General features: G+C 34.4%; 1 protein-coding gene across 1 annotated transcript in view; it reads right to left on the minus strand.

Annotated features, from left to right (window-relative positions):
• Positions 1–15390, minus strand: part of NAV3 (neuron navigator 3) — a 225098-nt gene that overhangs the window by 153004 nt on the left and 56704 nt on the right. The window contains 2 exon segments of the mRNA XM_015812046.1: positions 11911–11963; positions 12608–12725. Coding sequence (XP_015667532.1) covers positions 11911–11963; positions 12608–12725 — 171 coding nt within the window.

The raw sequence follows: 15390 nt of genomic DNA on the forward strand, positions 1-15390 counted from the left end.
GGGTGCCGTCGGCCAGACAATGCCGGCTGGCGACCCCCAGGGGGAGAGCCTTCTCTGTGGCAGCTCCTGCCCTCTGGAATGACCTACCCCCTGACCTACGTACAGTTGCGGACCTGCGCCTTTTTCGCCGAGCCCTGAAGGCCCATCTATTCCGTGCGGCCGGCCTGGCGTAGTTTGATTATGTTTTAGTGGGGGTTTTTGTATGGGTGTGTTTTTAGAACAGGCCTGTTATTTAATTTGATTTTAGAACTGCCTATATTTATCATGGTTTTTATTATCGCCTGTTCACCGCCCTGAGTCCCGTAAGGGAGATAGGGCGGTATATAAATTCAATAAATAAATAAATAAATAAATAAATTTTCTAATCTAAATTTACAAACCCAGAACATGACTACAAAGAAGGAACTAGCAACTCAGAAAATAGAAGGAAAACTGAAGGAAGCAGATCCAAAGATGGAGGACCTAAAGGAAGGAACTAACTGACAGATTCAGACAACTGAAGAACTAGAAGATGGAACGATAATATTGGAAAGACATCTTACCAATCAAGAATGCAGAACACATTTGAGGAAAAGGAAGAAGAACTGGTTGAATGGAAGATAGAGCTGTTAGGAAAACTGTGGGGAATTGGAGAAGGAGGGAGGCTGTTTAATGAATATCAATGGGTTCATTCTTCCAAAAATACTTTAACCAAATGGTCTTTCTTATTCCAAATATCATACAGAAAAATAGAGGAAAAATTATTTGATGATTCAAATGCATTGACTTGGAAAGTTAGTTGGCAAAGGAAGAAAGCTAGAGTAAGACTGAAGAAAATAGAGGTTTTGATTCATTAGATGGGATATTATATTATTAACTAGATGTTTGAATATGGTGGAGAATAGATAATTGCTAGAAATAGAAGTATTATCATAACTAGAAAGATAAGATTTGTAATTAGAATATTAGATTTTGGTATGAGAAGGGAATCAGGAAAATGCCAAGAGTTTGAATAAGGAAAGCTTTTGGTTACCAAAATATAACTTACTCTGAAATTATAAATAATAGAGACATTTTGAATACTGAGGGGAAATTAAAATAAAAAAGTGAAAACAGGACTTACCTTGGGGCAATAAGGGCAGAGAAGTGTAATTACTTTTCTATCCTTATTGCATTAGCAGATGGCCAATCAGCAAGGTAAGGAAGAACTGGAAGACTCCCTGTAGGACCACTGTGAAGAATGTTCTAGGCATCTGGCAGATAAAGTTGCTCAATTTCATTCAGAGTTAGACTGGGCAGCTCCTTTGGAGGTGACTGAGGCACATCTATTATCTGGGAGGAGTATGAGTCAATCTGAAAAAAGAGGGCAGGGTCCTCAAGAGCTTGATCATCTGTGTCCTGTGTCCAGGCAAGTTAGATAACTTTTGTCCAACTCCAACCTTCCCTTTTGGGATAAGGTTTTAGAGTGGGTGCTTGGGCATGCAGCTTCAGAAGGCCCTAGATGAAACAGATTATTTTTCAGTCTGTGTTCAGGACAAGATATAGCAGTAAGATAGCATTGGTTGCATTTGAGGATGATGTTTGGAGGACCCAGATGGGCAAGATGCAACTCTTTGGGCTCTCTTCGATCTCTTAATATCTTTTGATACCATCAACCAGGGTATCCTTCTGAACTGGCTCCAGGGTTTGGGAATGGGAAGCACCATTTTGCGGTGTCTCTCCTTTCCCCATGGCTGGTTCCTGTCGATGTTGGTAGGTGAGGAGAGGTAGCCATTGCAGTATGAGATGCCTTAAGGCTTGGGTTTTCCCTCTGTTCTCTGGTACCTTCTATATGAAACTGCTGTGTGTGGTCATCCAATGGCATGGGCTATCACTCTGCTGATGATAACCATCTATCTCTACTCCTGGCTAGCAGGCTATTGTAGTGCTGTCCAAGTGCCTGGAGGCTGTATGGGTCAAGAGGAACTGACTTCAGCTCAACCCTGGCAAGACAGAGTGGCTTGGGTTTTTGGTCCCCCAAGGTTGGGTGATTTATCATATTTGTCTCTGGGCTTACAATCCCTGAACCAAGCTGGTGCATACTTGGACTCATGGCTCCTGCTGCAGCAATTTCATCCTTTTGTGGACCAGAAGACCTTGATCAGGTCACTTGTACCTTCATCACCCCCAACTAGATTATTGCAATGTGCTTTACATGGGACTGCATTCAAAGACCACTTAAAAGTTATAAATGGCCCAGAATGCAGCATTGCGCACAGGTTCACTATGTTACATATTTATTGTGAAATGCACTGGCTTTCAGTTTTCTTCCAGATACTGGTAATCACCTGGTAATTACCTTTAAAGCCCTACATGGCAAGATCTGGTTACTTGCAGGACCACATTTCCCTAAAAATATCTCCCCATCTTATTGGATCAGATACCTAAAATCTTGCCATCTTGTGAATCCTTGGAAATTGGCCTTTTTGAGGCTCCCCCTCAGTGGGAAGGCGTTTTGCCTTGTGAAACACCTTCCCACTGGTGATTCAACAGGTCCACCCTTCTAGTCTTTCAAAAGGATGTTAAGACTTGGCTTTTTATTAAGGTGTTAGCATAAGATTGCATAAATAGATAATATAGAAGGAAAGTAACTAAGCCTGCTGTGGGGCATTTCAAAGAGACAATTAAGGCACAGGTTTTTTTTACTATTTTATTACTGTTTTATTTATTGGTTTTGTTATTGTTGTGAACAACCAGAATTGCTTAAGGTGGGCAGCTGTATAAATCAAACAAACAAACAAACAAACAAACAAACAAATACTGAAATTTACATTTCCTTTACTGCAAACTAAAATTAAACTTGAACGTTTTGGTTAGGTTAAACCTACAAAATCCATAATGCAAATGTCAGAAAAATAAATATGGCAAGAAATATTTATTTTGCAATGCTATAGCTAATGCAACAATAGAAGTATAATCCTTTGGGTAACTATTCAGAAAAAGTTTAAGAACCTTTAGTTGCAGTTTTAAAGAATAAAACAGTGTGAATAAAATATCTGTAACAATATATGAGAATTCCTGCAGGCACTCTATTTAAAATGAGTATCTGAAATTACCTAAAATATGGCTGTTTACTGCTAAAATAAAAATCTTACAAATTACACTATTATTATAAGAGTTTAATGCTGTCAAGAGAAATAATATCAATAGATCTGTACATTAGATCTATTGCTATGCTGGCACACATACAAATACATAGACATACTGCATATACATACATAAGTACAAATTCTGACAAGTTTATTGATGATTTTATGCATTAGCATTCATTGAGAGTTCAGGATACTTCCAACCTTTGAGTAAAATAATTACCTATTTAAATAATTGTATGTAAAAGTTTTACATTTGTAAGACCAATACATAATTTGAAGAAAGGTGACACAGAAATCTCATTGAAGGTAACCTGAATGGTGATTAGGGACACTCACTAATGAATTCTGCATATGCAACCAGGTGTACATATTAACATATTTTAGTCACATATAATCCAATCTGTTTAGTGATGTTTTTATTCCAACAAATCTTGATAATAAGCATCAGAAAAATACACACAAAGTCCTTGGTTTTTCTATGTCAATATTGCTCTACATCAGGGGTATCAAATTGCCGGCCCGCAGGCTGGATGCATCATGGCGAAACTGTGCCCATCCCATTGCCGGCAATGGAAAAAAAGTTGTGATACGTCATGACACGTCATGTGATGTTGCAAGTTTGACACCCCTGCTCTAGATGCTTGAATCTTGAATATTCAAGGTGGTGAGTGAATTCGTTGTATTAATATTTTACAAAAGGAAATCATTAAATAAAATAAAGGGTTGGAATTCAATGCTGTATGATTTTCAATTAATAGGTTTATATGAACAATTCACTTATTAATAGAAATTCACCTGGCTTGTCTTAAAAATGTCTATTATCATTAATTTTGGTATGACTAAAAGTAGCTTTGATCCCCATTCTCTGGTAAACATTACTTATCCTTCTTCCAAACTAATTAATTATAGAATGCACATATGATAATTAATACTGAGTAATAAAACCCTCATTGCCTCAGATCACTCCTATTTGGCTTTCTTCTTTTTCCTTTCATTTGCATTACTATGCTCATATTTTTCTTTGATGTGTTACTATCAATTAAAAATGAAAATATTCTCCTAATGGTTAGGAATTCCATAATTGCTAACACACCAACTAATACAGGTACACTGAGCATAATTCATAATGAACTATAAAATCACTTTTGCAATTATTTGTAGGAGTGAAATCAATCACTTTGAAATAATTTTGGAAGTTTTGAATTTTTTATCTATTCATTTTTACATTTCTTTTCAGAATTTTGAATATCAGGAGATACCACTTCCATTGTAATGTAGGAATACAATGGGTGGGTAAGAGGAAGAAGAAAGAAAAATATTGTGATGTTATGTTTGGCTTTTTAAAGAGGAGTTTGTAAAAAAAACTTAGTAAAATTATCTGCATAATTGATTCTGATGAATCAATTATGCAGATAATCCTTAGTCTCTAAGGATACTGGAAGCAAAGCACACATGTGATTCTAAAAATTAGTGTTGCCAATCCAAGCCAGCATCGGATTCCAAAAGATAAAATGTAAAGTCCTTTTTCAATTTTGTAGCTAAACTTCTTAATAATTAACAAAGGAAGAACAAATGATCTTCTAAGATTTCCATCAATGCTGATACCTATTTTTTTTCTTCCTATTATCAAAATAACTAGCTTCCCCCAACCAATGATACTATCTTATTGAAAAGCAAAAGTAAGGAAATAATTAACAAATACATTGTAGGTGACAGAACCTGTTTTTAATCTATTGTAATAATTTGCAAACTGCAGACCATAATTATTAAAGCAAGAGTATGCATCTCAAGATGAGTTTATCAAGATGGTGAACTTAAATCTTCCAGAGATTAGAAACAGTCTATGATTGTAATCCTTTTGGTTCCATATAATGGACTACTTCACTATCAATATTGTTGATCTAAAATCCAAATAAGACATTTTAATACTAGAGCAGATGTCACCCAGTTATATTTATACTATGGAAATGAAGATCGTTTTATATTATGGTTGCTGCTAAATCCCACTTTCCCACTTTCCAAAGCATCAGTCCTTGTTAGCTTTTCCAAGTGTAGGGATATTGATTATTTCAATTATTAACTGTCATCTGGCTCCAAGGATGAAAAATATGAACTTAGATGTCTGTTAATTCATGAAAAAGGCAGGAAGCAGTGGCACTGGATTTAAATTCTGTGGATAGAAGAAAGAACTTTTTACTCTCACATTGATAGGCAAGAATCAACTGTTTTATGTGGTTTTATCTTACTATGCAGTAGCAGTTCTTGCATAGCTATTCTTTGTCAAGTATCTTCAGCATCTTTTTCAGACTGAGCCAGCTAAAGAAGGGAGAACGATACTCCTTGTTATACTCATCTGGATTTAATTTGTAGTTAGGCTTCTAGTTAAAATATCCTTCATTTTTCTACTGAGAGAGACTGCTTTCTTTGAACTTCACATCTGCTTTGCTGTGATTTGAAGTATTGGCACCTCACCATGGTAGTTGAAGGCAGAACCAATTTGTAGCTGTTATTTGAGGAAGGTGGAAAGTATCAATACAATCTTGGTGGTTGGTATGGTTTGAAGCTCTCACTGCAGAAATCCATTGGCTCCTGGAAGCCAAGTTTGAGAGCAGAACCTAATTAATTTTTTTGTTTCAGAATCATTTATTTCATTTTATAACATGATAAAATGTTTCTGCAATATTTTATGATACAAGCACTTGAATAGCATAATTTGGGAATTAAGGGTTTGCCGTAAAAACCCAGCTTAGCTGCCTGACCTACAGGGGAAACAATGGGGCCACAATATTTGAGTCTCCATTCTAGGCACCAGTTTCTGCTTCCATCAGTAGCCTGGGATGCTGTTGCCTGCATTCAAACTGTCCAGTCAATGGATTTTTTAGATTTAAGTCAAACTAAAGCTTGATGAGTGTAACCAGTAAAATTTGTGGAGGTTTGTTACCTCCAGAATTTATGTGGACTTGGAGTTACTTTCCCAGCTTCTATTAAAGGCAGACAAATGGATTTGATTAGTTCTAGATAGTATTCTTTAAAATATTTACAACAGTGGAAGATCCATTTACTGCAGAAGTTCCTTTTTCAGGAAGTGTTTGCAGAAATACAATAGTATCATCCAACTTGAATTCTGTCTAATATTTTAAACCAACTATGCAAAATTGAGAATACAATCCTCAAGTAGCAAGTTCCCTTTTAAGCTTTTGACATAGCTGTGGCTACAGATAAACTGGTTTTCATTTTAGAAAGATTTATAGCTCTCTGAGGTTAAGAGATGGCTTGGCTCTTCCACTGAATATAAGAAGCTATTTCATAATGAGTCATACTTTTGCTACATCTAGCTAAGTACCACCTATAATGAATGGCAGAACCTCAACAGAGTTTCAGAGAAGTTCTTTTAATTTTCAAAATATCAGCATATAAAGAAGGGAAAGAGAGAGGGGGAAAGCATTTCATTATTTGCCTCCTTTTGAAGTCTAGGAGAGAGATAAATATTTAAAATTATATTAAATTAAACTAAATATTCTTCTAAAGAATGTAGCACACATCTTTGGATTGTCGCATACTTGAAAGTGGGCAGAGTAATATTTCTTCAAATGGTTTCTACATTAAGCATTCTCAGACAGTTGCAGACCTATCATAATCCTTGCCCAATCTGCCCCTTCAGAATCATTACAGATCAGTATTTGAGTCTCCTTGTGAGATAGACCAGACAAATAACACAGCCAGATGAGCTAATTCTATTTTATTGTAAGGTTACATTAATAGACTCTTGCATATCTGAAGGTATCTCCCCCCCTCCGTTTTACTGTTCAAGAAACTAGGGAGAGTCCCTTCTGAGCCCCTTGCCCCACGCAAATTACTGCTGCAGGCTCAGCTGCCTTTTATCTGAACATTCTCTTGGATGCATTGCTTTGCCCTGCCTCCCAAGGTCATTCCTTGATACCATTACATCTGTTGACGTGACTCAAATATCTTGAATAGAACTTTTTCCTGGCATCCAGAAGGTAAAATGTGACTAGTCCCAGTTAGTTGGCAGTTTTCAGAGAGATGCTACCCAACTACTTTTAAGTAAACCTGACAGGGCTTGTGACTGGAAGAGGCTATTTTGCTAAGACTGTTATTAATCTCAGATTTGCCCCTGCATAAAATAGTACACTATGGAATACATTACAAATATAACATTTTGTGCAAATTATGAGTGAGAAACTATACTCCAGCTTTCCACATGAACAGAATTTTTCATGCTGTATGCTGACTGCTGCCATTTGCCAATTTCCAGAACCTTATTTTTTTTCAAAATGGAACAAATCTTTATAGGTCACTCTTCTCTTAGATGAATTGGAATACAAAGTCTAAGATTTCCCAACCAGCAGAGAAATCAAATGCACCAGCTGAAAAAGTTGGGACTGAGTTTCAACATCATGGTGGGAAAGGCTATACTAAATGATATTTTCCCCCTAGCACTTATACAACAGTTAAATGTTTGTTTCAGCAGCATCTTATTTATTGAACAATTTCATCCAGTTATAGTTTCCAGTTGGTTCTGTATCTTTCCCTTAGTCATACACAGTGAAGAAGATGATTTTATTGATGCTATTTTGAATAGTGAGAAGCATTCTTAGCATTCTTGTATCTTTAGAATGTTCTCAGTTTTCCCTTAAAAAGATAATCTAAATATGCCATTCTAAGGCTAACATATTTCTAATTCTTCTGATTGACAAAAATGCATTTATTACTTCAGCAAACAGGTGTTGCTAGAGTATTTACATCTTTTTTTATTTACTACTTCAATGAACTTTGAATACTATTTAATGCATAACAGGAACAAAAACTGATATTTTATCTATTTTTCTAACATCAGGTATGCTTTTAATTAAATATCAATCTGATTACTGATACTAAACTCCTACAATTAGTATTGGCAATAAGTCTCATATGCTATAATGCCAATCAATTTAATGCATCCCTCATTCAACTCTGCATGCTGTAATTGAAAGAGGTATAATAAATATAATTTATTAATTTCAATTTCAATTTTCTATTAAAATATTTATCAAGAATTTACTCATCCATGACAACTTCAAACTGAAAATACATTGTTATACATATTTTGATGTACAATACATGGAGATAATAGCTTAATGTAGAAAAAGAGCAAATGGAGAGGAAAAGAAGAAGCAATACAGACTGGAAACAGATTTTTAATTCAAACTCTATGCACTGAAACAAATCTGAATATATGAGCTTTAGTACTGTAATCTTTTTCAACTTGATAAACACATGCAATAAACAGATGGAAAGAGAAGTCAGTCCAGGTACACTCTCTGGTCACACTTACGTTGTTTACAATTTCATCTGAAACATGAAAGAACTGACATACAATACTACATAGAGATTTCTATATGACCCAAATCCTAGGTAGGGCATGTTGAGATCTGGAGTAAAACTTAAAAGAGAGATTGCACTGCCTTTTTATATATAACCTTGTGAGGAAATTGAGATGTTTTGCAATTATCACACCAAGAATGCTGGCTGGGTATATAGGGAGTTCTAGTTCAACCATATCTGAAGGATACCAGATGGGAGAAGACTGTCAAAGAGGCTGCATCTGAAAATGCTTTGTATGATGGATGGTACTGTTGCCTAGAAAAAGCTAAGGGAAAAACAGCGGATTTGAAGTGTATTAATAAGGTTTCAGAGACGTTACATTTTGAATTTTTAAATTTATAATTTGGTTGGAAGTTCAGAGGATCAAATTAATTAATAAAAGCATGCAGTTTAAAAAAACAGCATTAGCTGGCTTTGCCATTCCCATTCAGTTGAGAGCCATTTCAATATGGAGACAGACTTCTCTGTGCATATGGGTATGAGGTATCTTTTTGTAATTCTGTAGTTGAACAAAAAGTAACTCTCTTCAGAAATGCATCATCAATATTAGAAGGTTAGCTTGAAATTTGGCCATTTCCAGCTTTAATCTGCAGAACTTTGAAGATGTGGCTTTTCTGAAGCTAAATGTTTCCTTTGAAAAACAAAGTGTTCTAAGGATGACTAACTTTGACAATATTCTTTTAATAAGAAGCAGACTCATACTATATTTTTAAGTTTTTCCAGATCCCAAAATATTTCTCCAAAACTGTTAATTGCTCAATTTTTAAGCCTAAAGAGACAATAATTTAATATTAAAAATGCCTATTGCTGTATGCCATTTTGGTATCATAATTTCCATCCAACAACCTGTTCTTATATACAAAGATATTAAAATTTTTAAAAAGGGTTATCATAAGGATCCAAAGATGCAAAAAGTAAAAAAAAAGTGTCTAAAGCTAATTTGCTATGAAAAGTATTTATAGAACTAGCCTTATATCTGTGTTAATGTCTCAGCTAGCAGCAAATAAAATGTAAAGGATGCTGGGAATGTAGCTCAGCAACATTTGGAAGGCCAAAGGTTCATAAAAACCCTGGTAGAAGAGCCAAAAATCTATTTCTTAATACTCAATCAGCTATATTCAGGAGGCTTAATAAAAAGATATCTCTTATCACTGTTATTTCTTGGCAGCTAATATTCAACATATGTCACTTTTGAGTCTAGAGGTAGCAAAAACAAATCACAAAAAATGCAAACAAACCCAGTAGAACTGCTGGACAAAATCTATATTTTCCTTTCCCTGCTATCTATTGAGTATCCTCCTATCCCCCTTATAATTAAGAATCACTGATGCTATAGTCTTTCCCAGTGGATAAGCTGCTCTATTGCTGAAATTGTTTTGATTGCCCTTGGGGGGGAATGTTCTTTTCAACTCTTCAATAAATAAACTGATGTACAATATGTAGAATATTGAATACAATATTCAAGTGTGGTGGTTAAAACTGTATACATTATTTCCAAATGTGGTCTCATCGTAAATTTATAAGAACATCATAATATTGGCTGCATTTCTGTTAGTTCTCTATCAATGTTTCCAGACATAGAATTTTATGGTGGCTAGACATTGGGCAATTTTCCTTCAGTTATCTACCATGGCTCCAAAATTTTCTGAATACTTTCTTCTCCTTCTCCTCAGCTGCATTAAATGTTGACATTCATTAATCTACTTTGGAGAGGTCCTTTGGGAATCTTTGCTTGAAATCCCTCTCCTCCTATTTAATTTTACTATCTTAATATATAATCCAATCAAAGTTATCCAGCAGCAGCATAGCTCATTAGTTACTGTAATCCACATCTATAGACGAACAATTTAAGGAATAGGATCATGATGGGTAAGAAAAGGGCCCTTTTTGATGCAGAAGGTTTAAAATTCCTCTTTTTCCTAACCAGGAACAACAATATCATATCACTTTTAAGATTTTTTTATTAAAAAAGACTGTATGGTGGCATATGTAGCAAAAACATGTATAGTAACATGGACTGACAATGAGTGATTGTCCACAGGAACCCAGTGAGCCTCTGTAACTAAGAGTGATTTAAAACCAGGTGTTCCCAACCTTATCCTTACACTTTAATCATTCCATTAAACCAGCTTCTTTATTTGCAGAGATTATTTTATATTTTCAAAAAAGCAAAAGTTTGGCATTGTCTCCAGATACCAGGAAGTATTGCATAATGCTTGTGCAATGGGACAGGGACTCATGATACTTTAAATTACAGCAATTTTACTTCTCCTTCCCATTCACAGTCTCTCACAATACCATCTAAGTATTCTGAAATCCCATACTTATTAATATAAAAAGAGATTTCTTTTCACATCTCATGAGATTTGGACTCTTCTCAACTTTCAGATGTTTTTATTTTGGCTTATTAATAATAATGGCATCTGCTGACAATATATTATTGACCTCTGATGTAATGGAATGTTAGTATGGGAGCAAAAGATTCTTTAAAAACAATAAAAATGGTAGAAAAGCAAGGTTGCAGAAAGTACTTGAATAAATTTTTTTTAAAGAAGATAACATCTATGTTGAGTGTGCTTTAGCAAGCAAGTAGCTCTTCACTTATTTGCAGTGAAGAGTTAATTTTAGTAGCTTCCTTTCAGAATGAATGTAACAGGCTTATTTCTTAAATATCTACCTAAATAGTTAATGGTTAACAGATGAAATATCTAAGCAATTAAAATTAATCAATAGAAGCTTGAAAAAAATCAAACAAAAAAACCAGCAACAATATAACACAGATTAACTGAAGGTACCAAGAGGAAAAAACTCAAAGTATCATTTCCATTATTTATTTTATAAATAGTCCAAAATGTTAGTAATTTTAAAATGCTACAAAAATTAAAACTAATTCTGGATGGCAGATGCATTTTTCTCAGATGTTAAATTGTATCTCAATGCATTCTTTAGGTTCATTTCTTCCAGCAGGAATAGCATGTGATTCAAAAAATGCTCTGCAGTAGCTATTTCACTGGACTATATTGTGGACAAGTAGAAAGACTATTTATATTCATTAAAAGTTGGCAAACCCCATATTTCAAACCAGTAGTCCAGACACAAAGACTCCACTTAAAATTGGTTCTGCCATTTACTGTTTTAAAAGCAGCTCTGGAATGAAATGATCTGTGTAAATCTGAAAGACACGGAAGTTTAGGAAAAAAGCATACTAACAATTAATCTATTTGCAAGTATCAATGATGTTTCTTCCTTAAGTTCTTGATAACCCCCCAAATAAATTTCTAATATGTATTTCCCAGGAGTACAAATTCAGTAAAATGCAAATGTGAGAGTTTATCAATATACTATAATACAAATATATATAAAATGAGTGTGTGCACAAACAGACATATACATACATACATACATTTATTCTTACCATTTGAGATTGGCTTCGAGGAAAACCATTGATATCTTCAACTTTTTCATTTGCTAAAAGAAAGCAGTGAAATTTTTTTTTAAAAAAAATCATGTCTAAGAATAGGCAATAAGACAAGATGAGAGAAAGCAAATAGGCACACAAGTATTTTGCACATACTGAATTTTGCTCTCAGCACGCTGAAATGTACAATAACAGTCTTTCTTGTTAGCAGCAGTTCCTTCCCTCATGCAAAGGGGAAGTGCAGAGACTGCTGCTGCTAATTCTCCAGACCCTGCCAAACGACTGCTGACATGAAATCTTCCACAATTGTTTTTGTGGGATCAAGATACAGTTTCAAGTCATCTCAGAAAGTATAAACCGCTCCAGTTAATAAAATGCACACATTGGAGACACATGGCTTAATGAACTATTCACTTTAGTCTGCCAAGTGTGTGAAACACAGTCCTTGGGCTATAAAGGGGATGAACCACATACAAATAGATTCAGACAAACTCTTATCAAAATTTCTAAACATTTTTAAAAATTAGGAAGCATTGCCTCTATTTCTAAAAATAAGTATAGAGAGAGAGATAAAGAGACTGAATCACTACTATTTAATGTTCATCTCACAGAACACTTTGTTCTAGTTCTATTGTATTTTATATCCTAACCCAGAAGTCAACAGTCAGGTTACGGCTAAATGCATGAGACTTACCAATAATCTGGATGATTTCTGCTAGTAGAACTCCATCTGCAATGTCCTGTTGCAAATCTTTGATCAGTCGTTTGTGGCCAGATTTTGCTAGATAATGATTAGCCCAGTCAGTGTAAATCTGCAGAGTAGAGAGAAGGGAAACAGGAAGAGAAAGAGAATAAAATTTAGAAAAACTTATGTTGGCTTACATGTGAGTAGAGCTCTATAAAGCACATTCCAATTTAAGGAGTCACCACCAAAAAGTAAAACTTCAATGGTTTTTACTTTTTTTAATCAGCCTCTGTGCCATTTTTCTGCATTTTAACCTTGAATGATTCATTTTATAATACAATGAAACATCACTATCATTGTGATCAGAAAAAAAGCCCCTTCAGGACTGCCAAGAAAATTCTTGTCATAAATCATTTTCAGTCTGAAACATTGGAAACACTGGATGTATTGTTTTTACTTGTTTCATTTTGCTTCTTGTGTTTATTTCCATAAGAACCATGTGCAAACAGTTGTACTAGCGTTTTCTAGGGAAACAAACATTTTATCCATATAGAGTATGCAAACAAATGTAAGATATACAGTACCTCACATATCTTGGCTCTGCAAATGCCTTTGCTTCCTGGAAGCAGATGAACAATTTATACACCTATAAGTAATCATTTTTGGTTCACTATTCCTCAGAAATCAAGTGGATTAAAGTAAACCAAATAAATCCATCAAACCTTTTAAAAATTAAAACTATACTAAATTACAAACATGAAAACCAATTGGTAGGAGCATAACAACAAAGACAGAAAGAAGCTAAATGACACAGTAGCACAAGTTCAGCCAAAAGTCTTGGCAAGCAGCTCTTTAGCTGACACCAAAAGCTAACTAAACTTGGTGCCAACTGTAATAGGATTATGCCAGCCAGAATCTAGCAGTAAAGCAACCTGGAGAGGAGAAAGTCTTTAAATTAATTGCTTTCTTCTCCCACAAATAAACTAGGAAGTGATCAATACCCACACATGTTACAATCACTGTAAAGATAGCTGGACAAAAATGTGAGAATGGTTTGTCATTCTCTGAGTTCATGGATACAGACTAGTGGACACTGTTTAACTAAATTCCAGTATTCACAAGAAATAAACAAATATGTTTTGTAGTTCTATGTACAACTTCCTATTTAAATAAAATTATGTTCAATCTATATGTCAAAGTCAAATCCCAACAGTAATGTTTTCCAGAACGTTCACACACACACACACACACACACACACACACCCTTTTCAAACCTGCAAGATATTTTCATCATGTAATTGTCTCCAAATTCCAAAGAATATTAACTTTAGAATGCTTCAATATTTTCCCCATATCAGTTTTGGACGGTTGATATAAAAAAGTTCTCAATGAAACTGTTTCCCTGTAAAGAAGGGGCTATTTAAATTATAGCTGATATCCTATTGTATGGTACCTTCTATAAAGATCTAGACAACCTTATAACTTATAACTCCTTACTTAGTAAAATACCCAGGAAATTCTGATCTTTTATATATATAGTTATTACCAAATCAGAAAGATTTATTCTCCTTGAATATATCTAATTTTTATACTGCCTGTAAAATTAGATACTGTCCATCAATAAGTCCACTGCCAATTATAGCATTCCATTCTGTTTTGTGTGTTTAAGCTTGTTTTATTTTTAATTTGTTTTATTTTGAATTTTTATCTGTGACCATAATAAACTCTTTCTATCCCTCCCACCCAACAATATAACTAATCATTCAGAAATGTATGATTAGCTTAAACTAAAAAAAAACCTGACTATGTTAGGAATAGGAATCTAATGCAGTTGATTAAACTTTCCATTGTTAGCTGCTTGAATGACTTTTGTAACCTTCCAATTGTTTAGGTGATTTTACTCTTTCATGGAAAAGAAGCCAATCATCATAATTGTCATGTATTAATTCTTACAACTCTGATAATATGCCTCTAAATATCAGATCCTTGGGGCTGTCTCTCTTCTGCATTAGTTTGATTTGAAACTTGCACATGAATGGCAATCTCTTCCACTGTTCCCTTGGCCACATCTTTGCTGTTAAAACTGTTAAAAAAAATATATCACTAAGAAAAGGCTTTGATTATGGCAAGTATTGTAGTAGAGTCAATTTGCATTATATTATATCCATTTATGTAAATGCGATTTGGTTACTAGAAAACAGCAATGAATGGATTGGTCAACATTAATAAGTAATTTTCTTGCTTTATTTTGATTTTTAAGCCAAACTATATTTTCCTATGGAATGGAATGGAATGGAAAGGAATGGAATGGAATGGAACGGAACGGAACGCAATGCAATGCAATGCATTGCAATAGAATGGAATGGAATGGAATGGAATGGAATAGAATAGAATAGAATAGAATAGAATAGAATAGAATAGAATTCTTTATTGGCCAAGTGTGATTGGACATATAAGAAATTTGTCTCATAGTGTATATATAAACAACAAATAATAGGTCATAGATCGCAAATCATAGTTACAATCATTAATCATAAGTTACAAACAACAATTGATAAATCATAAGAAACCCATAAGAGAATATAGTAGAAAAGATAATAATAATAATAATAATAATAATAATAATAATAATAATAATAATAATAAAGTTGGAAGGGACCTTGGAGGTCATCTAGTCCAACCCCCTGCTCAGGCAGGAAACCCTATACCATTTCAGACAAATGGCTGTCCAGTCTCTTCTTAAAAACTTCCAGTGTTGGAGCATTCACCACTTCTGGAGGCAGGTTGTTCCA

The sequence above is a fragment of the Protobothrops mucrosquamatus genome, unplaced genomic scaffold, assembly GCF_001527695.2.
Source record: "Protobothrops mucrosquamatus isolate PMUCROS unplaced genomic scaffold, P.Mucros_1.0 scaffold63, whole genome shotgun sequence".
NCBI lineage: Eukaryota > Metazoa > Chordata > Lepidosauria > Squamata > Viperidae > Protobothrops > Protobothrops mucrosquamatus.